General features: G+C 42.5%; 3 protein-coding genes across 7 annotated transcripts in view; 2 read left to right on the top strand and 1 right to left on the bottom strand.

The window, feature by feature from the left end:
* The window catches only part of RBM39 (RNA binding motif protein 39), a 31,354-nt gene extending 30,352 nt beyond the window's left edge, over positions 1 to 1,002 (top strand). For all 4 annotated transcript variants that reach the window (XM_086702097.1, XM_086702096.1, XM_086702095.1 and 1 more), the window contains one exon: positions 25 to 1,002. In XM_086702097.1, coding sequence (XP_086558223.1) covers positions 25 to 125 — 101 coding nt within the window. In that variant the 3' untranslated portion in view covers positions 126 to 1,002. The remainder of the gene's footprint in view (positions 1 to 24) is intronic.
* Positions 1,003 to 3,037: 2,035 nt separating this feature from the next.
* Positions 3,038 to 4,670, bottom strand: ROMO1 (reactive oxygen species modulator 1). Its single transcript, XM_025932107.2, has 3 exons — positions 4,533 to 4,670; positions 4,215 to 4,345; positions 3,038 to 3,230 (listed from the first exon to the last, which is right to left on the bottom strand). Exons 2-3 carry the CDS (start codon positions 4,343 to 4,345, stop codon positions 3,122 to 3,124), a joined length of 240 nt encoding a protein of 79 aa, XP_025787892.1. The 5' UTR covers positions 4,533 to 4,670; the 3' UTR covers positions 3,038 to 3,121.
* On the top strand, positions 4,658 to 27,008 carry NFS1 (NFS1 cysteine desulfurase). 2 transcript variants are annotated; one of them, XM_025931994.2, is made up of 13 exons: positions 4,658 to 4,792; positions 5,436 to 5,545; positions 6,268 to 6,384; positions 7,198 to 7,281; positions 12,682 to 12,834; positions 16,482 to 16,575; positions 17,250 to 17,384; positions 21,257 to 21,414; positions 21,840 to 21,945; positions 22,025 to 22,106; positions 22,735 to 22,818; positions 23,350 to 23,439; positions 26,341 to 27,008. In XM_025931994.2, exons 1-13 carry the CDS (start codon positions 4,696 to 4,698, stop codon positions 26,402 to 26,404), a joined length of 1,374 nt encoding a protein of 457 aa, XP_025787779.1. In that variant the 5' UTR covers positions 4,658 to 4,695; the 3' UTR covers positions 26,405 to 27,008. The 2 variants fall into 2 exon arrangements, with proteins under 2 accessions (XP_025787779.1, XP_025787780.1); XM_025931995.2 differs by lacking the exon at positions 12,682 to 12,834.
* Positions 27,009 to 27,292: the final 284 nt, after the last annotated feature.

The raw sequence follows: 27,292 nt of genomic DNA, 5'->3' as shown, positions 1-27,292 counted from the left end.
AACCCTATCTGTTTCTTTCAACAGGTAAAATGATAACAGCAGCATATGTACCTCTTCCAACTTATCACAACCTCTTCCCTGATTCTATGACAGCAACGCAGCTACTGGTTCCAAGTAGACGATGAAGGAAGATATAGTCCCTTATGTACATAGCTTTTTTTCTTTCTTGAGAATTCATCTTGAGTTATCTTTTATTTAGATAAAAATAAAGAGGCAAGGGTCTACTGTCATTTGTATACAATTCCTGTTACCTTGAAAAAATAAAAATGTTAACAGGAATGCAGTGTGCTCATTATCCCTAACTAGCAAATCCCACTGTATACAAAGCTGTTCTCTTGTTCTGCCTTTTAAATGTACATGTAGAAAATTACATTAAGGATCTATAGGAATAGCTCTAGGGGGGAACAAATGTGCTTAATGTAAAAAGGCAGACAGGGATGTAATTATGTTTTTAATGTTTCAGAAGCCTAACTTTTTACACAGCAGTTACATTTCACGTTTCACTAATGTTGATATTTGGCTAATGGTTTGGCAGAGGTTTCTGGAGTACACTTTTAGTGTATGGGAATTCAAGACAGCTAAAGGGCTGTATGATTAACATCTCATCTTGCATCATGATCAATTGGCAAGAAAAGGAGATTTCAAGATTACATTTCCAGATGGTATCTTTTCAATTTAATGTATCTGTAAAAGTTTCTTTGTAAATATTATGTGTTCTGGTGTGTCTTAAGATTCCAAACAAAATGATCCCTGCATTTCCTCAAAATGTTTAGTGGCAGTCTGGTAAGCAAAGCAGTCTGAGCAAGAAATAGGAAATGCAGAAATAGGTTTTGTCTGGTTGCATATAATCTTTGCTCTTTTTAAGCTCTGTGAGCTCTGAAATATATTTTTGGGTTACTTCAGTGTGTTTGACAAGACAGCTTGATATTTCTATCAAACAAATGACTTTCATATTGCAACAACCTTTGTAAGAACCACTCAAATAAAATTCTCTTAAAAAGGCCACAAGAAATCTTCATTTTTGAAATGTTTTAAAGTCATAGAAACTTCAAAATAGCATACTAGTTTCTTTGACTTTTGGTAGTTAATGAAGACTTGCTTCTTTGGGAAAATAGTGTGCAGAGTCTGGGGAAACTGTTGTCCTCAAGTTGTCTCTACATTGCTCCGTATCTCCATCTTAGCACTGTACTTCCTTAGGGTAATGCATCAAAACTTTAGGGATTTTCCATCAAGAAAACCAAACAAATCTGCCCACACCTTAAACCTGGGTAGTCTTAATTCTTTCTTGTGTCTGGGCGTCTTTGTGAGAAATGTTTCTGTATTTAAACACTGAACAAAATGGTGTAAGTTCAAACAGATTTAAGTGATTTCCCAGTTTAACTGCATGTTACTTTATAAAGGAATTTGAACTTGGAATGAGCCATCACCATTATATTCTGAACTCTGTTTCAAGTTTATCTACCTTGAACCTTTGAGTTGTTGCCCCAAATGGAATGATTACTTTCCAGTACCAATTTCTTCACCTGCTTATTTCTTTCTACTATATTGATTCGTTAGTGTTAAGGCCCAAGTTTTAATAGGTTTAGTTGGATATCCAAGTAATAAGTTTGGAGGTATGATTTTCTACCAGTCCTTTTGATGGATACTTAGAATTTCTTCCCTTAATTGCTTCAGTTACTTAACCCAAAGGAAATTTTCAAGATTCAATTATTTTTCAACTCTAGGCAGCACTGTTCCTTGGGGCAGACTTCTGTCAATGTTCTTTTGAAATCTAGTATCTTCATAATTTTCTATTCTAGATTCATGTCCTGTCAGGTTTGTTCTATCATTCCTTTCTGGGAGCTGGGCCAACTTAGGCATTTAATTAACCTCATAGGTGGTAGAGGTGGCAAAAATTTGCCCACTGCTGCAGAATGAGATGTAAACGATGTTAAGGGAAATGTACAAGTAATTGGAATAGTGTGAGGGACAGAAAGTAGTCAAATGAATTTGAGATCCTTCAGGTAATCCATTCCTGAGACCGCATCCCACTCTGGGAAATGTAGCTGCTGTAGTTACCCTGGTTAGTGTAGTGTCTTGGTTGCACCTGCAGGAGTGTCCTTAGGACACCCAAATATTCCCAAAATAATTTATGTCTGTCATAACATTACCGTTTTCGTTGAGGGGTAATGATTCTTTTTTAAAGTAGATTCCATGTTCAGAGTTGAGCCCAATGCAGGATTTGAACTTGAGATCAAGACATTTAACCGACTGAGCCGCTCAGGTGCCCCAAGGGGCAGTACGGTTTTAAAGCACAGTTTGTCAAGGGTTGTGTGGCAGGAGTAGGTGAAGGACACTTGGCCTTATTACAAGGAACCTATCTTATGAAACCAATTCCCAGTGTTGGGGGCAGGGGTCAGTGTTACACAATTGATATCCTCACAGATGGCTGGTTAGGAAATTATGTGAATTTTGTGCTGTTAAGCTACAGAAATGTCTGATAGTTTGAGTTTGTTTCCCCATGGATGATTTATTCTTTTCCTGATTTAGTCAAACCTTGAAGGACAAATTTTTTTTTTTAAGGTTTATTTTTGAGAGAGACAGAGACAATGCAAGTGGGTTAGGGGCAGAGAGGGAGACACAGAATCCGAAGCAAGCTCCAGGCTCTGAGCTGTCAGCACAGAGCCCAACGCGGGGCTCGAACTCACAAGCTGTGAGATCATGACCTGAGCTGAAGTCGGGACACTCAGACTGAGCCACCCAGGTGCCCCAAAGGACAATTTTTGAGTGAACATAGCTTTGGAAATGAGACTTGGGTTAACACTACCTTTTGCAGTGTGACCTTGAGGAAATCTGGACTTAGTTTTTAACCTTTAAAATGGTGACCGTAACATCAACCTTATGAGGCTGAATAACAAGAGTTTACTAGAATCTATGGACAGTTCATGTATGGAAAATTTTTGTAATTTTGGGTTAACAGGATTTGAAAAACATGCAACCTACTCATTGGCCCACCTTAGAAGCTCTAAGCTGAATATAGGCAAGTCAGAAGAAAAAACACTACTCAAAGATTTCTTTTATTATAGTACATGAGCTGGCACTGATGGGAAGGAGTAGCTGTAGTGGACAACCATTGCCCTGATTAACATCGGATGCCCATCCCAATGGCCATGAACGTGCCAAAGGTGCCTCCACTCTGCATCATGGTTTTCCCGATGCCGCCCATCAGCTCCCGGCCCCGCATTCCAATCCTAAGAGAAGAGGAAACCAAGATGCAGCAAACCAGGAACAAAAAATACAAGAAATGGCATTAACTGCCCTTTCCCAAATTACTTGAGTAGTAAATCAAGCCCTTTTGAAGTCTGGCAGGACGTTATCTCTTTCCACCTGAGATGGGTAATGACTAGCAAAAAAAGCATGCATCTTGGTCTCTGGGGCTTTTCTGATGAATAGTATTATGACCAGACTTCGGTTTTGGGGAGGCAGCTGAGGCAAAGTACCTAGAGAAACTAGTTTTTTTTTCTGGTATATATAAAGACATTTGACTCTCTGATGGTTTCCTGGCATTAAAGCAATCATTGTGGGGTCAGACGTGTTTATGTCCCAGCTCTGCAATTTACAGGCTATGTCAACTGTAAGATGGGGATCAAAAGGTTCATAGGATTGTTGATAACACATTCAACATTTAGAACAGTGCTCAGTAAATGGTAATTTACAATGTGGAAAAATGGAAATAATAGTCTCTATTACATGTGAAAATGACATTCAGGGTGTAGAGTTTATCTGCTTCCTATCTATATCCTGTTTCCAGTACAGTAAAATTGCTCTCAATAAGATTCACTATGCAGAACTAGAAATAACGGCAGCAACAGTAGTAACAACCATTTATTGAGCACTTAATATGTGCTACATTCTGTGCGAAGTGTGCTCTGATTTGATCCTTACAACTCCATGAAGTAGATGTTACTGACCTCATTCTACACTTAAGTAACCCAGACTCCAATTTGCTTAAGGTTACAGAAGGAGTAAAGAGACTTTCAGTTTGAGAGCTCATATTCTCTAGCGCCAAGGCTTCCAACCTTTCCATCCAGACTGAAGGTGGATAGGAAATCAGTCTCACTCATTAAAAGCGAGGGAACTGAAACGAAGTAGGTTCTATCCAGGCTGCAGGCCAAGTGGCGCGGGACGAAAAGGTCCGGTAGTTCCGCCCATAGATCACCGCCCTCGCCCCTCACCTGAGACAGGAAAAGGTGCCGAAGAGCGCCCCAGCCGCCATGCCCACTGCGCAGCCCATCACAAAGCCCATCTTCACGCGGTCGAAGCAGCTCGGCTGGGACTGTCCGTAGGGCCCCACGGCCACCGGCATCTGCGGGGTTCGAGGGTTAAGGGAGTGTGGGCCTAGCCGCCAGCCCGAGTCAAGCGGGGGCTGGAGGAGGCGGGGTGGGGAGCGGATCCAAGGGTTCGGGGAAGTCCAGGGAGGAAAATAAGCGCGTAACCCGACTCCATCACCCTCTTAGCGTTCGGGTCCCCGCGCCGCTGTGCCCCCACCTCACCTCGTTCGCGGCTTTGGTCGCTCAGTTCTACGTCTCACACCAAACGCGAGGCGGAGCACGCCCGCGGCCTGAGGAATTGCTTCCGGGGCGCGAGGCAGAACTTCCGGGAGCGTGTAGCAGAGTAGTGCCGCTGCTTCGGGCGGGGGGCTCTGCTAGCGGGACCATGCTGCTGCGAACCGCTTGGAGGCGGGCGGCCGCGGCTGTGCGGGCCGCTCCGGGACCCAGGTCCGAGGCGCCCGCTCGGGGGCTGCGCCTGCGCGGTACGCTCCGGGCCCCACTCACCGCCACCCTCCCTACCAGCGCGGACCTTCCCCCTTGGCGTGGCGACGCACCGGAATATTACCGAATCTCCGTCTTCCGTCCGCTGCCCGGACCCCCTGACCCTGCTTCCTCGCTGCACCCCTCAAACTTTCTCAGGCCGGTCCTCAGTACGGTTGACTTCTCCGCGTTACCCTTCAGATTCTGCCCCACAGGCCCTCGGAGGCTTGGAGGCTCGGTCGGCCTTCAGATCTCTCCTGCACTTTTGGAGATGCTAGTCGTCCAGCCAGTTATCTTTGAAGGGGATCGTAGCTACTCCGTCTCCACACCCCTTCTAAATGGCTTTGCCCTTTTCGAACCCTCCCCCCTCCCAACCAGGCAATTCGAATATTGACCCAGCATCCCCTTCCAAAAACATGGTCTCTCTCCCTTACCTCCTTTTACAGTTTGTTTAAGGTCGCTGATGTTTTGTTTCCTTTTCCATTGAGATTCAACCCCAGCATCCTTTTAGCTTATCTCACCTACATCCAACGTTCACCTGCTGTTTTGGATACCCTGTGGCCATAGTTGCGTTCTTCCACGCTTGGCCACTTCATACCTTTTTTTCTTTTTCTTTTCTTTTTTTTTTTTTTTTTTTTTGGTCAGTTGTAGATAATGCCCCCCAGTCCGCTGTTCCCTCAGATACAGCCACTGCTCCGGAGGTGGAGTCAGTGCTGCGACCTCTGTATATGGACGTCCAAGCTACAACTCCTCTGGTAAGGATAGAGGGGCAGCTTTCCCCAAGGCTATTTATAACATGTTGCAGAAGTGACAATGCACATAAATGACTGGATCCTGCAGAAGTGAGAGACATTGAGAAGTGTGTGTTGGGAAAAGCAATGAGCCAGGAGTCAGGAGGCTTAATTTGTAATCCACTAAAAATGGCTCTGCTACTTACCAGCTATTGACCTTGGTGAGATCACTTCAATGTAGGCACTTTGGTAGTAGTTAAATGCATAGCCTCTGGAATTAGCTGGATTGCCACTTACTAATAACTGTGTGAATTTGGGCAAGTATTACGTGGGTTAAAAGACATAAAGCAGCCCTTTAAACAGCCTGGCACATGATAAGCACTTCGATATTAATGGAAGGTTTCATCAACATGTGGACTCTTGTCATGTCCTGGCCCTTGTAGATCACATTGCCTGGCAGGAATGGAAACATGCAGAAACATCTATCAGGACAAGGCAATGTTTGTAGATTACCTGAGGAGATGGTAGAAGAATCATCTGGTAGAATGATTTAAGATGGGTTGAGAGTGGGAGTATGTTAGGCTGATGTTTGTTTAGTACCTAAGGGGATAGAAGAATGAGGCTTTGTCTAAGCAGTGTCTGAAGGGTTGGGAGTGTGTTGAGGTAGTTGGGCAAGTCTGAGGGGATGGAGTGGGGCTTGAGTTACCTATGGACTCAAGGACACTGATATATTCTGTTGTGCTCAGGACCCTCGGGTGTTGGATGCCATGCTCCCTTACCTGGTCAACTACTATGGAAACCCACACTCCCGGACACATGCTTATGGCTGGGAGAGTGAGGCAGCCATGGAACGTGCTCGCCAGGTTGGTATAGAAGACTCTAAGAGATTCTGATGTCAGAGGTTCAGTGGACTGTGGGAGGCATTTCCTTCGTAACTCTGGGTGGAGGTGGAAGTGGTTTGGGGCTCTTTCTGGAGGAGATGTAGCGAGCAGGCCCTTGGAGTCCCTCTGAAAGCATTTTATTAGTTTTTATTTTTCCTAACTAAATGATCTTTGGAATTTTATCTAATTTCTCTAAACCTCAATTTCCTCACGTCAAAGTGGAGATTGTAATAGTTCCTGCTTGTTAGGATTATTGTGTGGTTAAATGAGATCTTGCTGGTGATGTGTTTATTAACACAATGCCACAATGCTTATACATACTAGGAGCTCAACAAGTTATTTTAAAGAAATCAATATTATTATTATTTTGTGTTTTTTAAAGTTTATTTATCTATCTTTGAGAGAGAGAAAGAGAGCCTGTGCATGAGTGGAGGAGGGGCAGAGAAAGAGACAGAGAATCCAAAGCAGGCTCCCTGCTCAGTGTGGAGCCCAACTCGGGCCTTGATCCCACAACCACAAGATCAGGATCTGAGCTGAAGTCAAGAGTTGGAAGCTTAACCCACTAAGCCACCCAGGCACCCCTATTATCATTTTTTATCAGATGTGAAAAGAGCCTCAGATCTGGGATGTAACTGAATCTACCCCTTTTCTGACCCTAGAGGGTGCAGAGCTTTTTGGACAGTTGATAGAATGTAGTGGCATACTTTTTGATCCAGAGCTCTGTCCCAGCTGTGTCTGCAGTTGCATTCTTGCCTGGGAAGCTGGTGTTATTTATCTCTGTTTCTTGGTTTGCAGCAAGTAGCATCTCTGATTGGGGCTGATCCTCGTGAGATCATTTTCACCAGTGGCGCTACTGAATCTAACAACATAGCAGTTAAGGTAAGAGAACCAGAGGGCATATCTGGGCTTTCCTGACTTGGGAGATGGTGTCCCTCCATCATCTGGACTCGTATATGTATTTCCCAGCCACCCATGCCTACCTTATTGTGAATAAAAGACACAGACAAACATGTGCTCTTTCTGATTTGTTGCTTCCTTCAACCCCTTTGTGATCTACTCCATCTAAGTCTTTGCTTCTGTTGAACTGAGTTCATTGAGATAGTTGGGCATGAAAGGAGGTGGCTCTTTAGCCATTGACCACTGGTGTTTTGGATGGCAGCTACTTCAGGGAGTAGATAATGGTGACTCAGACTTTTTCCCCATCCTTCTGATTTAGTCACAGAGAAGTCCAGCATCCACTTGCAGTTGGGAGTGCTTCTCTGCTTCTGGTTACCAGCTACACCCTTACATATGTGATTTGAGGGCTGCCTTCCTCTCAGCCTTCCCTTTTTTTTCTAATGAGATCTGTTTGCAACAGTTCTCTTCCCTCCCTCCCTTCCTACCTTTCTTAGATTTTATTTTTAAATAATCTCTACACCCAATGTGGGGCTTGAATTTACAACCCTGAGATCAAAAATTGCATGCCTCACTGACTGAGCCAGCCAGGTGTCCCTCCTGTTTATGTAGATGCTCCCATCTTGAAGTACTGGTTGCTATGCCTTTGCAGGCATTCACTTCATTGTGGTGTCTCTCCCAATCAGATGGGTCCCCCAATATGTGGTGATGGGGAACCAATCCATGGAAGCTGGTGGCATAGGCAGTGAAAGGATTCACTCAAGTCAGAACAAAGGAGATAGAAGGAGGCAGTGGGTGGGGGCTGTTTTTAAAGGGGGAAGGTGAGGAGCTAGGGGCGCTTATGCAATTTTCCCTTTTTTGGTAACTATGCGTTGTTGGAAGTAGCCCTTTTGTTAGTTAGGGCCTATGGATATTTCAAGGTGGGTCGCCTAATGGGCCTGTCTGTATTCAGCCAGGTGGTCACGATGGGTCCTTTTGCCTGGATCAGGTTTCTTTTTTTTTTTTTAATTTTTTTTTTTTTTTTAACGTTTTATTTTTATTTTTGAGACAGAGAGAGACAGAGCATGAACGGGGGAGGGGCAGAGAGAGAGGGAGACACAGAACCGGAAGCAGGCTCCAGGCTCTGAGCCATCAGCCCAGAGCCCGATGCGGGGCCCGAACTCACAGACCGCGAGATCATGACCTGAGCTGAAGTCGGACGCTAACCGACTGAGCCACCCAGGCGCCCCTGGATCAGGTTTCTATTGCTCAAGCCTGTTGTCTAAAAGAGGTCTCTTCATTCATCACCCATTCTGCGATCAGTCACTCTATCCTTGGGTTTGTGGTGCTAACAAAAGTAAAATTCAACTCTCAGTAGTGTTGCTGGTGTTTCATATAACTTAATCATATTGGACTGGACTTGGTTGCCAGGACCACTTGTGTAAATACCAAGGCTCTGAGAAAGTGTGGGCTACTGTAGGTTCAACTGTCTCCCCCACTTCTCACCTTTATCTCTCAACTGTGCTGCCAGTATTGGTTTTTCTGAGCTTAGATTGGGTGTAGGAGGCCTGGGACAGGCTCCAGAGTCATCAGTACTCTGCCTGATTCTGTTAGCAGGAAGGTGTCCTTCCTTTGGAATAGAGAAACCAGACCCAAAGTGGAGATCCTTCCAAAAATGGGGATGATTTCTGGAATGGGGAATATTTTTTAAAACTTTGAAAATGTTTGCTTTGAAAGTCTCTGCTGTTCCCAAACCTAGAGGTGAGGGATTGCTAAGAATAGTTGTGAGTTTTCCCCTTAGTCTCCTGAATAGGAGACTATTCTGTCTGTCTGTTTAGACAGAGGATTTGACACTGTAGGTAACAGATAGGAGAGAGTGGAAGGAGGTGGGGAACTTTTAAATGTTTTCCTTTTTATGTTCCTTATCCTCAAGAACGTAGTTTTCATGTAGTTATAATTTTGGCCTAATTAGTTTTATATTCTGCTTTTAAGGTAGTATTCTATAAGCTTGTGGGGGTAATGGGGTTGCACATTTTATTTCCTTTAACTCCTTTTTAAAAATTTTTAAGTGTTTTTTAATTTATTTTTGAGAGAGAGAGAGAGACAGAGTGCGAGCAGGGGAGGGGCCGAGAGAGAGACACACACACACACAGAATCCAAAGCAGGCTCCCGGCTCTGGGCTGTCTGCACAGAGCCCAATGCGGGATTTGAACTCATGAAATGTGAGATCATGACCTGAGCCAAAGTCGGACGCTTAACCGACTGAGCCACTAGGCACCCTTCCTTTCACTTTTTTTTTAATGTTTGTTTATTTATTTTTGAGAGAGAGCACAAGCCGGGGAGGGACAGAGAGAGGGAGAGGGAGACCCAGAATCTGAAGCAGGCTCCAGGCTCCAAACTGTCAGCATAGAGCCTGACACAGAGCTCGAATCCATGACCTGTGAAATCATGACCTGAGCCAAAGTCAGATGGACACTCAACTGACTGAACCACCCACGGGCCTCTCCTTAACTTTTAAAGGTAATCTGTGCAGGGATGCCCCTGGCTGGCTCAGTCCTTAGAGCATGCAACTCTTGATCGTGGGGTCATGAGTTCAAGCCCCACATTGGATGTGGAGGTAAAATAAGTAAATAAATACATCTTAAAAAAATAAAAATAAAAAAATAAAGGTAATCAGTGTATATGTGATGAGATTTTTTAACCCTATAGAAAAGTTTAACATAAAGTATCTAGAGCCTGGGCGGCTCAGTCACTTAAGCATCTGCAACTCTTGATTTCAGCTTAGGTTGGGATTGAGCGCCTGTTGGGTTCTGTGCTGAGCATGGAGCCTGCTTAGGATTCTCTCTCTCTGTGTCTGAAAAATAAATAAACATTAGAAAATAATTTACAAAGAAATAATAATTAAAAAAAAGTGTAAGTCTTCCTCTTCTTTCCCTCTTATTCTGGCCCTGAATCCTGTTCTGCAAAGTTAATTCTAAACTAATTCTGTTTGGGGCACCTGGGTGGCGCAGTCGGTTAAGCGTCCGACTTCAGCCAGGTCACGATCTCGCGGTCCGTGAGTTCGAGCCCCGTGTCGGGCTCTGGGCTGATGGCTCAGAGCCTGGAGCCTGTTTCTGATTCTGTGTCTCCCTCTCTCTCTGCCCCTCCCCCGTTCATGCTCTGTCTCTCTCTGTCCCAAAAATAAATAAACGTTGAAAAAAAATTAAAAAAAAAAAATAAACTAATTCTGTTTAGTATTGTTCCAAGAAAAAGAATTATACATACATATATTGTATTTTAATATTTAATAATTTAATCATTATCCATACATATGTAATTTTAATATTTTCACAAACTGTAGCATGCCATATTTATTCTTCTGTAACCATTTTTTTAAACAAATTGAGCTTTTTTTTTTTTTTTTTTTTTTACAAATTGAGCTTTTATGCTCTTTTAAAAATTTATTTTTGAAAGACAGAGTGCAAGCGGGGGAGGGGCAGAGAGAGAGGGAGACACAGAATTTGAAGCAGGCTCCAGGCCCCAAGCTGTCAGCATAGAGCCTGATGTGGGGCGTGAACTCATGGACTGTGAGATCATGACCTGAGCCAAAATCAGATGCTTAACCGACTAAGCCACTTCTGTAACCATTTTTAAAAAAGATTTAGTTTGTGAGAGAGAGTGAGCATGTGCAAGTGAGTCAGGGGCAGAGAGAGAGAAAGAGGGAGAGAGAATCTCAGCACAGAGCCCGATGTGGGGCTCCATCTAATGAACCATGAGATCATGACCTGAACCAAAGTCAAGAGTCTGACACTCAACCAACTGAGCCTCCCAAGCACCCCTATTCTTTTGTAACTATTGATAACATACCCTATGTTCTTCCATTTCAAACTCCATAATTTTTGATATAACTACATTCTTTTTCATGGAGTTGTGTTATCATAGTTTACTATTCACTACTTTATTGTTGGATGTGTTTAATTTTTCCATTTTTTTAAAGATTGTAAATATGAGAACATATTTCATCTTTATGGCTTGATCTGTCTTTTGAAATATTCCCTTAAGGTAAATTTCCAAAAGAGGAATCACAGTTAAAGAGTGTGAATACAGCTTTTAAGACATCTTTCTAAATGATTTTCTGAAAAGATTGTAGCATAAATACTGCCATTAGCAAGGAATGAGTTCATGAGTTTCACTTTTACACTGACAGCTTTGGGTATCAGTATCAACATATTTGCATGTTTTGCTATTTAAGTAGAAATAAAAAGAGGGGATTTTTCCTGGGATGCGAGGAAATCTACCAGGGGTATATTTTCTTTTTTTAATTTTTTTTAACACTTATTCATTTTTTGATAGAGCATGAGTGGGGGAGGGGCAGAGAGAGAGGGAGACACATAATCCGAAGCAAGCTCCAGGCTCTGAACTGACAGCACAGAGCCCAACACGGGGCTCGAACTCACGGACCATGAGATCATGACCTGAGCTGAAGTTGGACGCTTAACTGACTGAGCCACCCAGGTGCCCCAACCTGTGGTATATTTTCTACCTGTGGTATAATAAATATATTTGGTCTTTGTTCTGTTCCTGGCACAGAGCCTCAAAAATCCTTGGAGTTTCCTGAATAATAGAAATGTCTTTTGTTATTTATTACAAACCCCTTTGGACCATAATCTAACGTTATAGTAACGAAGTGACTCATGGTGGCCCCTTAGTTGCAAAGGACAGGCTGCCACTCCAGAAGGACAAAGCATGTGATTAGAGGATTGGAACTTTCAGCTCTACTTCCCTCAGGGCAAGAGAGGGGGACTGGAGATTGAGTTCAGTCCTGTGGCCAGTGATTTAATCAGTCATGTCTCTGTAACAAAACCCCCATAAAAACTCTGGACAATAAGGCTCGGAGGATCTTCCAGGTTGGTGAACTCATGGATGTGCTGGGCAGGTGGCATGCCTGGATTTACAAAGACAGGGCATGGAAACTTTGTGCCCTTCCCCTCCTCAGACCTCGCCTATGCATCTCTTCCATTTGTCTGTTCCTGAATTATATCCTTTATAATAAAACTCTAATAGTGTAGTGCTTTCAGTGAGTTCTGGGAGTCATTCTGGTGAATTATTGAACCTTAGGGGGCTGTGGGAACTCCTGAATTTGTAGCCAGCTAGGCAAAAGTCCTGGGGAGTGGCTTGTGACACCTGGGCCTTGTGGCTGACATCTGAAGTGGGGTTAGTCTTGTGGACGTGAGTCCCTTCATCTGTGGGGTTTGCACTAACTTAGGGTAGTGTCAGAATTAAGTTGAATTGTAGGATATATACTTGGTGTCACAGAGTTAATGTTGGAGCACAGAACCCTTGCCTACTTTTTCTTTCAAGTGGGATTGAAGTGCTTGCTGTCTCTCTGAGCATATTCTCCTTCGTTTCACCACCACCAATCTCTAGGGGGTGGCCAGGTTCTATAGGTCACGGAAAAAACACTTGATCACCACTCAGACAGAGCACAAATGTGTCTTGGACTCCTGCCGTTCACTGGAAGCTGAGGGCTTTCAGGTCACATACCTCCCGGTGAAGAAGAGTGGGATCATCGACCTGAAGGTAGGAGTGGCTACTGGCAGAAGGGACAACATAGGAGGGGCTTGGTTTCAGCCTGTAAATTTGTGTTTTTAGCCTCAGTCAGAGCTTGAAGGACTAGACCTAATGGTGAGGGGGAACTTAGAGAAATAGGCCTGGGAGAGAAACTGAGCATATGTTTCCCCTTGAGTGTGTATTGTCTTCCTTTTCTCTGGAGGATTTGTTTCTCAGCTTTGTCAGTGCTTCCTGGTTTATATGAGGACCACTGGGTGTCTGTGCAGGATGCCAGGGACTCAACACTCACCATGGCAAAGCTCTGGCCTCCTCCTTCCCTGTACTTAGTTTCTCATCCCTCTAAAGAAGAGCTGTAGTTTTTGTGAAGAATATTTCCCTTTGTGGCCCATATCCTTATATGTACATTTTGGGTAGTGAGTTCATGCATCTTGTCCACCAGATTTTGGATACCAGCATCCCTAGTCAAATCCTAAGATACAGTTTGTAGACAGAGTCTTGTCATATGCAAGTAGAGATAATTTCATTTCTTTGTTGCCAACCTGGATGCCTTTTTTTCTTCGTGCCCAGTTGCCCTGGCAAAACCTACTAGTACAAAGTTGAATAGAAGTGGTGAGAACAGACACCCTGTTTTGCTCCTGATCTTGGATGAAAGCTTTGCCCATAAATATGATGTTAACTTTGGATTTTTCATAGTTGCTCTTGCATAAATGTCCTTTGTTAGACTGAAGAAGTTCTCTTCCAAGTTTTTTGATTTTTTTATTGTTGGTGTTGTTATCATGAAAGCATTTTGGTTTTATGAGTTTTTTTTGGTGCTTATTGAGGTAGTCATATGTTTTTTTTCTCTATTAATATGGTGTATACATTGATAGGTTGCTGGATTTGGTTTCCTAGTATTTTGTTAAAGATTTTTGTATGTCTATATTCATTAGGGATATTGATCTGTAGTTGTGTGATATCTTTGTCTGGTTTTGATATCAGGGTAATACTGGTCTCAGAATAGACATGTTGGTTCTAACCTACTGTTTCAGTATTGATGACCACTGCACCCTTCATACAACCCTCCACTTCAGCCACACTGCCTGCACAACTCCCTGATATGCCCTGGTCAGTCCTGCTGTGGGCCTGTTCTCACATATCCCCTCACCTTTGATCTGTTGTCCTTTTCTTTGCACATACCTTTTCTCCCTCTTTTAAAAAAGTTAACTCAAGCTCACTTCTTTGCTGAAGTCTTTTTGGATGCTCCAACCCCTTTAAATATTTTTTTTTTTTTTTCCAAATTCCTTAAATTCCTTAATGGCTTTTTACTTTTGTGCTCTGTTGTATGTTTATGCCTATCTCTCCACTAGATTAAGTCTCTTGAATGCTAGGAGCACTTTTTTTCTGCCTTTTTATTTCTCATAATACTTCACATGTGTCTTTTTCCACCTCATAGTATTTATTATGCCTTAGCGTCTGGCACTAGGGACACAAGGATTAACAAGACAAGCTCAGTCCCTGCCTTCAGGGAGCTTACATTCTAGTGAAGAGTACAGTTAACATAGAAACAAATGAAATAATTACAAATTGGGATAACTGCTATGAAGGAAGCAAACAAGAAACTGAGAGAAACATGACATTGAGAACTTCTATTAGACCAGTGTCAGGGAAAGCAGGATGTTGGTAGGCTGATTAATAATTCCTTTAAGATAACATTTTAGTCAGATGAGGTCCCTGCCTCAGTGCTGTTACCAGTAACCTTGTTTTTTGCTACTTACTTTAGTTGTTTGCAGCTTACTCTGACCACCTTACATAGGAAAGGCTGTCCCTTTTTTAATTAAACTTGTAATTTTTAATAAAGATAGTTTTTATTATTATTTTTTTTTTATTTTAGAGAGAGAGAGCACAAATGGGGGAGAGGGGCAAAGGGAGAGAGAGAATCTCAAGTAGGTTCCACCCTCAGCACAGAGTCTGATGTGGGGCTTGATCCCACAATTCTGGGATCATGACCTCAGCTGAAATACAGAGCCAGATGCTCAGCTGGCTGAGCCACCCAGGCTATTTTTATTTATTTATTTATTTATTTATTTATTTATTTATTTACTTACTTACTTACTTACTTACTTACTTACTTACTTACTTATTTGAGAGAGAGAGAGGGGTGGAAGGTAATGACAGAAGGAAAGGGAGAGAGAGAATCTTAAGCAGGCTCCACTCCCGGGGTAGAGGAGGACACGGGTATTGCCCCTAAACTTTTTAAATAATTGTAGATTCACATGTGGTTTTAAGAAATAATACAATGAGATCTCATGTACCCTTTACCCAGTTTCCCCCATGATAATATCTTGCAAAAGTGTAATCCAGTATCCAACCAGGTGTTAAAAATAAGCCCATCGACTCTATCAAAGGAGGGATGCAGAGACTCAGAGCACAGTGATGTGAGTCTTTTATCAGTGTTCTTCCAAGAGCGGGTATCTGATGGACAGTCATACTTAGGGCAGTTACAGCAGACAATTTATCTCCTAGCATGCAAGTCCCTCCCCTGGTTCCTCATTGGCTGAATACTACAGAGGTTACTGCCTTATCTGGACATTGCCTATGCACACGTAAGGCAAAAAGTAGTCTGGTTGCAACAAATGTACATTCCCTGAGGTGACGCAGAGACTTTCAGTCCCTCCTCCCTTTGTTCTTTGGTGCATACTCATCGCAAAGCCCGCAAAAATAAGCCCACGAAGCAGAGAGGGGAAGAAGAACCAGAAAGTGAAGTGTCTAAAGGTTTGGGACTCCATTGTGGAGGGGTGGGTTTCGTATATTTCCAGTGTGTTGTAATCCTATTGTTAATTAGATAGCAGAACTTTTATTTGGTATTTCTGAAAATGAATCATCTCCCTTATTTCTCACACAGGGTAATGACTTGGATAGAGTCTGCCAATCTTGTTCTCATTTCCCCAGTTTCACTTGTGCTTATTCGTCATGTGTAGGTTTGTGTAACTACCATCACTGTCAAATTATAGTTTCCTCACTGCAGTGATGCTTCATGTTCTGTTAAAACCACTAATTTGATCTCCATTTCTTTAATTTGTCATTTCAATAATGTTACATAAATGGAATCATAAAGTATGTAACCTTTCGGGACTGGCTTTTTTCACTTAGGGTAAGTCTCGCAAGCCATTTAGTTTGTTACGTGTCTCAGTAGTTTGTTCCTTTCTATCAGTTAGTCGTATTCCGTGGTATGGAGGCACCAGTTTGTTTAGCCAGTCACCCATTGAAGGACATCTGGGTTGTTTCTGGGTTTTGGCTGTTATGCCGAAAGCTGGTATGAACATTTATGTATAGGTTTTTCGTGTGAATCTGTTTTCATTTCCCTGAGATAAATGCGCAACAGTGCAATTACTACATCATAGGTAATCTCATGTTTAGTTTTATAAGAGGCAAAAACTGCCAGACTCTTTTCCGGTATGGCTGTATCATTTTACGTTTGTATTAGTAGTAATAACCAAGTGTTTCAATGATGTAGTTTCTTTGAATCCTTGCCAGCATTGTGTTGTCACTATTTTTTTTTTAACCACTCTGATAGGTATTTAGTAAAAGGCCCCATTTTAAGACTGAGCTTGCCTGTGTTCTGAGTTAGGGAGGATTTTGTTGGTACTATATAGTCTTCTTGCTCCTGATACTCTTAGGAACTAGAGGCTGCCATCCAGCCAGATACCAGCCTGGTCTCAGTCATGACTGTGAACAATGAGATTGGAGTGAAGCAGCCCATTGCAGAAATAGGTGAGTATCTTGGGTGGACCTTGATGCTTGCCCACCACTGGGATCCATCTGAGGAGCAGGAGTGGTCTCCTGGGAGTGGGAGGGAGATCAAGGGAAAGGGAGTTTCAGTTCCTTGTTTAAAGACCTATTGTATATGGCATAGCCAGTATTTGAATCCAGGTCTAGTATCCTTTATGTTCTTTTCATTTAACTGCAGTCGGTGCCGAAACAAAACACTACCGTTTTTTTCTCTTCCTCTTTCACCTTTGTTACTTTAGAACATCTTGTTATTGTGCTCACTTAGAGTCAGAGACTCACTGTAACTCCTAGGACACATTAGGAAAAGATCTGCTAATCTTTGCTTCCTGGAAATTAAAAAGGATGTAAAAGTCAATTTGATGTATTGAAAGACCAGTGTTAACAAGGTAGGAAGAGTTTTATGCATCAGGATATCAGGCATGTTTTGATTTGGTGATTTGTACTTGCCCTTATTTAATCAAGGAAGCTAGCTGAGAATGACAGAGTGAGAGGGAGAGAGGGACAGAGAGAGGAAGAGAAAGAGAGAAGTTATTTACTATATGGCTAGAGGCTAATGCCAGATGCAGTTTTGCTTTAGAACTCATGGTACATTGTTGGATCACTGCCAGGTGACTTCCCAGCATTGTGCTATGATTTCCCCTTTGTTGTCTCCTCAGGACAGATTTGCAGTTCCAGAAGGGTATATTTCCATACCGATGCAGCCCAGGCTGTTGGAAAAATCCCACTTGACGTCAATGACATGAAAATTGATCTCATGAGCATCAGTGGTCATAAAATCTATGGTCCCAAAGGTACCAGCCCCTCCTTGAGTTCCTTTGCTCAGACCTCCTATTAAAACCCTAGATAGATGTTCCTTGGACTCCTTTGGAATTACCATTGCTGTCAGAGGAAGTTGTACATTCATAGTGCTTTGCAGAATGCAGAATGCAGAATTGCTAATGCAAGTGTCCTTTAACAACAACCAAGAATGCTTGCCTATTTGTAGACTCTTGCAGCTAACTGTGTATAGCAGTCTGTTGTTGCATGGTCTCTTTAGAAAATCCTTAGAAGGCAAGTACTTTAATTTGGTTGAGGAACAAAGGGTTTTGTCATATCAAATTAAGCTAAATAAGTCCAGCTGTCTTGTCTTCCCCACTGTGATAGCAATGTTCTTTGAGTCCTTTATTCCCTATGTGTTTCTGTAGCCTGAGGAAGATTGCACTTTTATATCTCTTGGTATATATTACTTTTTTTATTTTTTATTTTTTTTTAATGTTTGTTTATTTTTAAGAGAGAGAGGGAGAGAGAGAGCCGGGGAGGGGCAGAGAGAGAGGGAGACACAAAATCTGAAGTAGACTCCAGGCTCTGAGCTGTCAGCACAGAGCCTGACGCTGGGCTCAAACTTACAAATCACAAGATCATGACCTGAGCCAAAGTCGGACACTCAGCTGACTGAGCCACCCAGGCGCCCCTCTTGGTGTTTATTCCTAGATTTAATAGTCTGTATTCCTGTTAGCCTCTCAAGAGTGTGTTTCCTTTGGTCCTATTGGCCTAGGAATGTTTCCTAGCTAGAATTCTGTCTTGTCACTCCAATCTTTGGGAAGAGACTTTTGTTTTCTATTTTATGGAGGTAGCCATAAAAACAAACAACAACTCCTCTGTCTCTGGGGTGAGGGCCTATGGGGGTTGATAATGCTGGTACACATTCTGTGTACACCCTGAGCTGCACACCCTGAGGAAAAAGCTGTGATAGCTCCTGGAAGTATGTAAGATACCTTCTTTTCAAGGTTCCCGGAGGTTATAAAGAGTGTTTTTGTGAGCTATTATTGAAAGAAAAAATTTTTTTAACGTTTATTTATTTTTTGAGAGAGAGCATGAGCGGGGGAGGGGCAGAGCGAGAGGGAGACACAGAATCCGAAGCAGGCTCCAGGCTCTGAGTTGTCAGCACAGAGCCTGACGTGGGGCTCAAACTCACAAACTGAGATCATGACCTAAGCCGAAGTCGGACACTTAACCAACTGAGCCACCCGGGCGTCCCTTGTGAGCTATTATTTATTTATTTTTTAAGTTTATTTATTTTGAGAGAGAGAGAGAGAGAGAGAGAGAGAGCGCTTGTGAATGAGCTTGCACAGGAGTGGGAGAGGGGCAGATAGAGAATCCCAAGCAGGCTCCCTTCTGTCAGCACCCAGCCTTAGTGGGCTCCTGAGATCATGACCTCATGAGGTCATGACTTGTGAGGAAATCAAGAGTTAGTTGGGCGCTCAACCGACTGAGCCACCCAGTCGCCTTATGAGCTATTATTTTAAAAGCACAACAGGTTGGGGCACATTGAGCATCCAGCTTTGGCTCAGGCTGTGATTTCACGATTTGTGAGTTCTAGCCCTGCATGGGGCTCACTGCTGTCAGCGCAGAGCCTGCTTCAGACCCTGTGTCCACTTCCCCTTTCTCTGCCCCTCCCCTGCTTGTGCATATGTGCACACTCACTCTCTCTCTCTCTCTCTCTCTCTCTCTCTCAAAAAGAAATAAACATTATAAAAAGTAATAAAAAGTATAACAGGCATTCTATCTTTTATTAAAATAGATAGATAGCCAATAGTTGCCTTTATTGGCTTTTATTGTAGATGTATCTATTTTGACAAAACCAATTGAGCAGAAGCTCTGATCAGCAATTAAATGTGTAGAGGTCTCTCACTACCCAAACTTATGCTTTCAGAAAGAAGGGGACTCAGTTGATTTAGATAACATTATGTCCTTCACTATGCAGACAGGGGTCTGTGCATATGCTCTCTGAACTTGGGAACCACAGAGATTCACATAGTCAGGATATTTGAATTTGATGAGGAAATGAAATATTTCTTGATTAAGTATCATTTGTTACATAAGTTATTTCAAAACTAGGGTCCTTGGTAATAAATTAGGGAAGTACTGCCTTAGTTTTGATAGTACCTACAATCTCTGCCTAAGGAATTGTTCTTTGTGGAAGAAGATGAACTTTACCAAGTGGCCACTCTGTTTAAAACCTTTGACTACTTTGTGAGTATCTTTGCACATTCATGCTCATATTTGGCATGAAATTCCTGTAAGTGGGTTTGATGGCTATTAAGTTATATACATTTTTTTAATGTCTATTTATTTTTGAGATAGCATGCACGTGCAGGGGAGGGGCAGAGAGAGAGGGGAACAGGAGATCCAAAGTGGGCTCTATGCTGACAGCAGAGAGCCTGATGCAGGGCTCAAACCCACGAACCAGGAGATCATGACTTGAGCCGAAGTTGGATGTTTAACCAACTGAGCTACCCAGGTGCCCCTTAAGTTACATAAATTTTTAAGCTTTGATACACTGGGAGATTGTACTAATTTTTAATTCTAGTCTGATCTATCCCTGTATTTTCCTCAAAGTTTTTTTCTTTTTTTTAAGATTTTATTTTTAAGTACTCTGTATACCCAGCATGGGCTCAAATTTGAACATCCCCTAGATCGAGACTCGCATGCTCCACTGACTGAGCCAGCCATGCCCCCACCCGCTTTTTAACAATTTTATTCTATTTAGACAAGGTAGTATATTTACAAAGTTCTAAATTCAAAAGCTACAAAAAAGTACAAAGCCAGAAAGTCTCTCACTTCTGTTTACCACTCATGTAGTTCTCCTCTGGGGAAGCTATTTTTTGAATATTTTTCTAGGATTATTCTATGCATTACATTACATATATATATATATGTATGTATGTATTTTATGTACATACATTTTATGTATATATGTATATGTATATGTATATACATTTTATGTATATATGTATATGTATATGTATATACATTTTATGTATATATGTATATGTATATGTATATACATTTTATGTATATATGTATATATGTATGTATTTTCCCCCTCCTCCTCCTCTGTTTTTACTCAGAAAATAGCTTATTATACTCATTGTTCTATTTCTTCCTTTTTTTCCACCTAATTATTTTTTAAATGTTTATTTACTTATTTGTTTTGAAAGAGAGTGAGAGAGCGAACGAGCAAGCATGCTAGGGAGGGGCAGAGAGAGGGAGAGAGAGAATTCCAAGCAGGCTCTGTGCTGTCAGTGTGGAGCCCAACATGGGGCACGAACTCATGAACCCTGAGATCATGACCTGAGCCAAAATCATGAGTCAGACGCTTAACCAACTGAGCCACCCAGGCACCAACCCCCCCCCCCCTTTTTTTAAGTAAAGTACAAATTTTATTCAGATTTCACCAGTTTTCCAACAGTGTATCTTGGAGATTTTAAAGTGGCAATACAAAAGGAGCTTCCTTTTTGTTTTATATACCAACTTTGTAATCCATTGTGTTGACGGTATCATAATTTATTTACCCATTGCCTTGATGATGAATATGTGAGTTGTTTCTGGTATTTTGCTATTATGACTAATGCTGTATTTCATGATGTTATTTCAGACATGCATAGGGAGCTACTTGAAACCATTCGGTCATGACTCCTGGTAGTTATCTCATGATGTTAAATAATTTTGATAAATATCATGCTTTTACTTCTATTTCTCCTTTTCCTCCAACTTTTTTTATTTTGAAAAATTTCAAGCTTACGGAAAAGTTGAAAGAATATTTTGACCGCTTTTGAAAGTGAGATTTTGTTTCATCTGCCTTTTTCTTTTTTTCTCTTTTGTAACAAACTTTGTTTCCCAGGGGTTGGTGCCATCTACATTCGCCGCCGACCCCGTGTACGTGTGGAGGCCCTGCAGAGTGGAGGGGGGCAGGAGCGGGGTATGCGGTCTGGGACAGTGCCCACACCCTTGGTGGTGGGGCTGGGGGCCGCGTGTGAGGTGGCACAGCAAGAGATGGAGGTATGGGGAGAGCAGTTCCCTTCCTCAACTTCTTCCCCTGTGCTGGGTCTCCACTTAGAGGGTTCTCAGCACAACTGAGTCAGACTTCTGCCGGAAGAGGAGGTTTAAGAAATCCATCCTTGTCCCAGTGCTGCTGACATTTTGTTTGGAGGGAGGTGTTATGGGCTCCAAAATCCAGGCCTTTTCAGAAATTATTGGCTCACTTATTGGTAGCTTATTGGAACCATGTGTCCAGTTATTGAGCACCTTTGCATGCCAGGTGCTGTGCTCAGTGCTGGGGATACAGTGGTCTCCATGAGTAACACAGGATGATAGGTGGGTCTGATGCATAGTCACTTCTGGGCACGGGAATAGGACTCCTTGTCTTGTGTATTTCTGAGCTGCTAAGGGTCACTATGCTTAGTCCTCCCTTGCCTGCTCCTCAGTATGACCATAAGTGGATCTCAAAGTTAGCAGAGCGACTGACAAAGAAAATAATGAATAGCCTTCCCGATGTGGTGATGAATGGGGACCCTGAGCACCATTACCCAGGTATGGACATGCCCTTTCTATCTTCATTCTGGAAGAGCCTGAGACTTTGCAACTCCTCTCACAGTGATTCTCTCTCCAGGCTGTATCAACCTCTCCTTTGCATATGTGGAAGGGGAGAGTCTGCTGATGGCACTCAAGGATGTTGCCTTATCCTCGGGGAGGTGAGTTGGACTGGATAGACAGGAAGGGTTCATCAGCCTGGCCTCTAAGTGGTATAAGACATTATTAGGCTTCCTAGTGTGGAGATGTCAGGCACAAGAGCTCCTGGTCATCTTGTAAGTGCCTGTTTTTTAGCTGGCTTGGCACTCGCTGAAGTTTGTGATCTTAGGAGGGCTTCCTGGGGTAGGACTTTGTGCCTTTTGTGGTCCCAGGAGATGCATGCATCTGATCTAATGTTATACTAGCAGTTCTGTTGCAGAACCCCAGAATTGAAGGATGTTCCAAAGGCCACCAAGGGTTTAGCTGCCATCTAGGCTGGTACTGATGGTGTGTTCAACCATAGGAGAGTGAGCACCTGGTTCTCTGCTGCCTGTGGTTGTCAGTCCCAGTTTATGTGGTATCATGCTCTGTCATGCTTTGGGAGTGTCCATGCTGAAGGGTCAGAGGAGCTAGGGTCACATCCCAGAAAATGCAGGCAGCATTGGGCCCTTTAGCTCTACCAGATTAGAATGTCTCTTGTATCTCCATATAATGACTTCAGGGACCTGGGGTGGGAGCAAGATGAGAGATTTGTGGCTAAAAGCAGATGCTGATGATGAATTGAGCAAGACTCCTTGTCTTTCTTCTCAGTGCCTGCACATCTGCATCCCTGGAGCCCTCTTATGTCCTTCGAGCAATTGGCACTGATGAGGATTTAGCTCACTCTTCTATCAGGTCAGTCGGTTGAGCTGCAACATTTATGAAACCATCCTCTTTTGTATTCTTCACTTCCTGTTATAGTCTCCTCATACTTGTTTTTCTTATCCCTTCTTGATTCTTCTTGAAAGTTCCTAGTGCAGCAATTCTCAGAGCTCATTGAGTATCCTCTGGAAGTTTGTGAAAGTTGAAGATTTCTTTTATTTATTTATTTTTTTTTTTTTCAGTTTGTAATAATTTATTTTTATTTATTTATTTTTTGACTTTTATTTATTTTTTTAATTTACATCCAAGTTAGTTAGCATATAGGAAAGTTGAAGATTTCTGAGTCTCACACTCAGAGATTCTGACTCACTAGGACTGAAGAGAAATAGGAAACGTCTTGGTGACTCTAATATGGGTGATCCACAAACCCTGTTCTGAGAAACTCTGACCATGTTCTTTTCCCATGTTTTTTTGTGGAATAGATTTTCATTGAGTATTTGCTGAATGAATTTACCCTGGTGCCAGAGTTCAGATGTGGAGCTCTTCTCTTATGCTTTTTTTCAGGTTTGGCATTGGCCGTTTCACTACAGAGGAGGAAGTAGACTATACAGTGGAAAAGTGCATTCACCATGTGAAGCGTCTTCGAGAAATGAGGTATGCACTATGCCCCAGAGACCCTGTGGAAGAAATTGAAGTCCTGACCCTTCTCTTGCTCTCAGGCTATGTGTTCACACTGACAGAAACCAGCCTTTGAGAACACATGGATCTTAGGATTTAGAAGTTCCACAAAATTGGGGCTGCTGGCTGGCTCAGTTGGTAGAACATGTGACTCTTGATCTTGGGGTTGTGAGTTCAAGCCCCACGTTGGGTGTAGAGCTTACTTAAAAAAAAAAAAAAAGTTCCACAAAGCAAGAAGTTGAATCTCCTTGGCTACTTGTTTTCAGAATATGACAAAGTACTTTTAAAAACTAAAGAACTGGGGTGCCTGCATGGCTCAGTTGGTTAAGCATCCGAATCTTGATTGAGGCTCAGGTCATGATCTTGTGGTTCATGAGAATCGAGCCCTGCATCAGGCTTTGCACTATTAGTGTGGAGCCTCCTTGGGATTCTCTCTCTCCCTCTCTTTCTGCCCCTACTCCTGTGTGTGCCTTTCTCTATCAAAATAAATAAACATTAAAAAAAAACCTAGGGGCGCCTGGGTGGCGCAGTCGGTTAAGCGTCCGACTTCAGCCAGGTCGCGATCTCGCGGTCCGTGAGTTCGAGCCCCGCATCGGGCTCTGGGCTGATGGCTCAGAGCCTGGAGCCTGTTTCTGATTCTGTGTCTCCCTCTCTCTCTGCCCCTCGCCCGTTCATGCTCTGTCTCTCTCTGTCCCAAAAATAAATAAACGTTGAAAAAAAAAAAATTAAAAAAAAAAAATAAATAAATAAAAATAAAAAAAAAAATAAAAAAAAAAAACCTAAACAACTACATAAATTCAGATGTTTTTTCATTATTACAGTATTAATAGTTGTCATTGCAGCAATATCAATACAAAATTAGGGATTTGTAGACTAACTAGAAAAAAATCTCCCTTTAAGATAGAGATTCTTACTTTGGGTTCTGCGACTAGACTTCAGGAGGTATATGATAGCCCTGAAATTGTATGCTAAGTGTTGTTTTGTTGTGCATTTTCTTTGAAAGAAAGTCCATAGTTTTCATCAAATTCTCAAAGATTAAGAACTACTACTCAGAGTGTTCTTTGTAGAAGTCTTTATAAGTAAGGTCAAGAGATGCTTTGTCAGCCAGCTGCCACTAGGGCTTCCCTTAGTAGCCATAGAGCTCCACTTCTTCCTGGAGACATTGAGGCCTCTGGATTTTTTCAGAGCTCTGTCCTGGTTAAATTCAACTTTCAAGATTCTCTTGGTCTAGTTATTGAGAGTGAGAAAGTTCAGATATATACTCTTCTTCCTTTGACAAACTTTCTGAGGCCTTTCTGGGCTCTCGATTTCCATTCCCAGGGTCTAGTTGTATTGCTTAAATATCTACTGCTTCCTTAATTTTCTTAGGCTCAAGATTCCTTCTTGGCTTGATTTTTTGGTACTCTGGCACACTCAAAGGGCATTTCTACTAGACCATGCCGCAAAGCCTTATTCTTCTTATCTGTGTGGCTTTAGCATCTTCCCCCTATTCCTTGTGACCTTTACAAACTGAATTGAACCTAGTTTCATTAGCCCTCAGCTAAAGTTTTATTTTGTTTTAATTTATTTTATTTTAGAGATAGAGAGCACGAGGAGGGGAGAGGGGCAAAGGGAGAGAGGGAGAGAATCTCAAGCAGCTCCGTGCTCAGTGCGGAGCCTATGTAGGGCTCAGTCTCACGACTGTGAGATCATGACCTGAACCAAAATCAAGTCGGACACTTAACTAGCTGAGACACCCAAGCACCCCTAAAGCTTTATTTTGTGAGTCTATGACAATAAGAGACCTCTAAAAACAAAAGACAGGGGCATTTGGGTGGCTCAGTTGGTTAAGTGTTGGACTTTGGCTCAGGTCATGATCTCATGGTTCATGAGTTCAAGCCCCACGTTGGACTCTGTGCTGACAGCTCAGAGCCTGGAGCCTGCTTCAGATTCTGTGTCTCCTTCTCTCTCTGCCCTTCCCCCACTTGTGCGCGCTCTCTCTCTCTCTCTCTCTCTCTCTCTCTCTCTCTCAAAAATAAATAAACATTAAAAAAAAAAGACAGGAAGGAGGTGGCTAACTTTAAGGAGCCATGAAAAATGTCATACATAGAAAGGCATGCTGGGAATGCATGGTGTAAAGGAGAGGGATAAATCAAGAACAGAATGAAATTGCATAGAAAAAAAGTAACTGGGGAAATACAAACCACACATTGCATGGTCAAAATACATTGAAGTAATATCTGGTCTGGGAATATTGTCTAAGGCATTCAAGCTGAAGGGAATCAGGGCTTAGTAGTTATTTCTCAGCAGTAGTTCTTGTATGAGATGGATTGCTCAGGTCTAAGATCCAAGAGTTACTTTTCAATTGGAATCACAGTCAAACTCTGGGAAGATGAGGCTGGTAGGAATTGGATAAGAGTGCTATATACCCAGATAAATTAAGGCTAAGCTCTAGCCCCACCTGAGAAATAGAGTAAAACCCAGAAAGAAGTATTGAAAAGTGGTCCATGTGTGGTGGGGATGAATAGAGAGGCTGAAACTTGCTTACACAGGTCCTAAGGGTCTTGGTTCCACCAGAGAGACTGTGTCCATAGTCTCTCATGAATGGGATGAGAGCTTCTTGAATGTGGCCACAACCTGATGCCATTGGCTTGGCCCCACTGGAGCTGAGCCTAGGGTACCCAGTTATTGTTTGCTGGCAGCTGTGGAGATGTTAGAGCTGACAAGGATTTAGAGAGAGCTGGGAAAGACTTGCTAACCACTATGTTGGGTCTGTCAGGGCAAGGAAGTGGAGAGACAAGAAGAGATGGAGACAAGTCAGGGCTCAGGGGTCAGAGACCAATGTTGGCTATTTCCTATCTAAGCCCTAACTCACTCAGTTTCTCTTTTCTTTGGCAGCCCTCTCTGGGAGATGGTACAGGATGGCATTGACCTCAAGAGCATCAAGTGGACACAACACTAGAAGAGTAGGCCTCTGACTTTGTGCTGACCTGGCTTCTGCCTCATCAACCCATGCTAACCTGGGTATCTTGTTACACCCAGTGGACGCTTCATGTTCAAACCACAATTGGTGTAGCCCAGTTGACTTCAGCATTTGTCCACCTCCAAGATAGAAACAACAAGAAAACTATCTTTCCTGAGCCTCAGCTCCTTTGTTGGAGAACACTCAACATTTCTCTTCAGGAGTCCTTCTCTGGTCTTACAGTGAATGGATATTCTTGGTGGGGAGAGCCAGAGGAACTGGAAGAAGTTTCTTTGTTCAGGGGCCTCAGTGATCTGTGTGGACTTTTGAATGTTGCTTACTACTGCTCAGCAAGACTGACTCCTTCAGGAGCAAGCATAATCAACTATTTAATTTCTTTTTTGGTCCCAAACGCCACCTCTTCATGTTGTAGACGGAACAGCAAGTTTCTTAGAAGGCTTGTCTCCTGTTCTTGTCCTTCATTTCTTTTGACCTAATGAAGCTAAAAATATCTATATGCCTCCATCTACTCTTCTAATAATTTATGTTTCTTTTTTAAAAATTGTTAATTTGCAGATTAGAGAAATAAAATAACCTTCCTCTATTTAATTTGTGACTTTATGAAAGTCTCAGGGAAAATTCAATGCTGTGCTTGGGAATCATGGAGCAGACTACCACTCCACTTGATTTCCATAGATGACTGTCTGCTTGTATAGCTCTTCATTCATCAGTTATGTGAGTGGCTGTCAGGAGCCTAACATTCTTCTGAGTATTGGACCAAAAGACCCTGCCCTCATTGAGCTTTCATTCTAGTAGAGAAACAAAAAATAAATAAACAAATAAAGCTATTATTGATTGTGATGGGTGCTATAGAAGAAATATAATGGT

Source organism: Puma concolor, chromosome A3, assembly GCF_028749965.1.
Source record: "Puma concolor isolate L17-30 chromosome A3, mPumCon1.1.hap2, whole genome shotgun sequence".
In the NCBI taxonomy this organism is placed as follows: domain Eukaryota; kingdom Metazoa; phylum Chordata; class Mammalia; order Carnivora; family Felidae; genus Puma; species Puma concolor.
Note: the sequence above shows the minus strand (reverse complement) of the source record. Positions and strands in the feature narration are given on the sequence as shown.

Coding starts and splice junctions, on each gene's coding strand:
- ROMO1 (XM_025932107.2), bottom strand. CDS start 4,345: ATGCCGGTGGCCGTGGGGCCCTACGGACAGTCCCAGCCGAGCTGCTTC. Junction 3,231..4,214: donor GGCACCTTTTCCTGTCTCAG/GTGAGGGGCGAG, acceptor CTCTTCTCTTAG/GATTGGAATGCGGGGCCGGG.
- NFS1 (XM_025931994.2), top strand. CDS start 4,696: ATGCTGCTGCGAACCGCTTGGAGGCGGGCGGCCGCGGCTGTGCGGGCC. Junction 21,946..22,024: donor CCCTGAGCACCATTACCCAG/GTATGGACATGC, acceptor TTCTCTCTCCAG/GCTGTATCAACCTCTCCTTT. Junction 22,819..23,349: donor TTAGCTCACTCTTCTATCAG/GTCAGTCGGTTG, acceptor GCTTTTTTTCAG/GTTTGGCATTGGCCGTTTCA.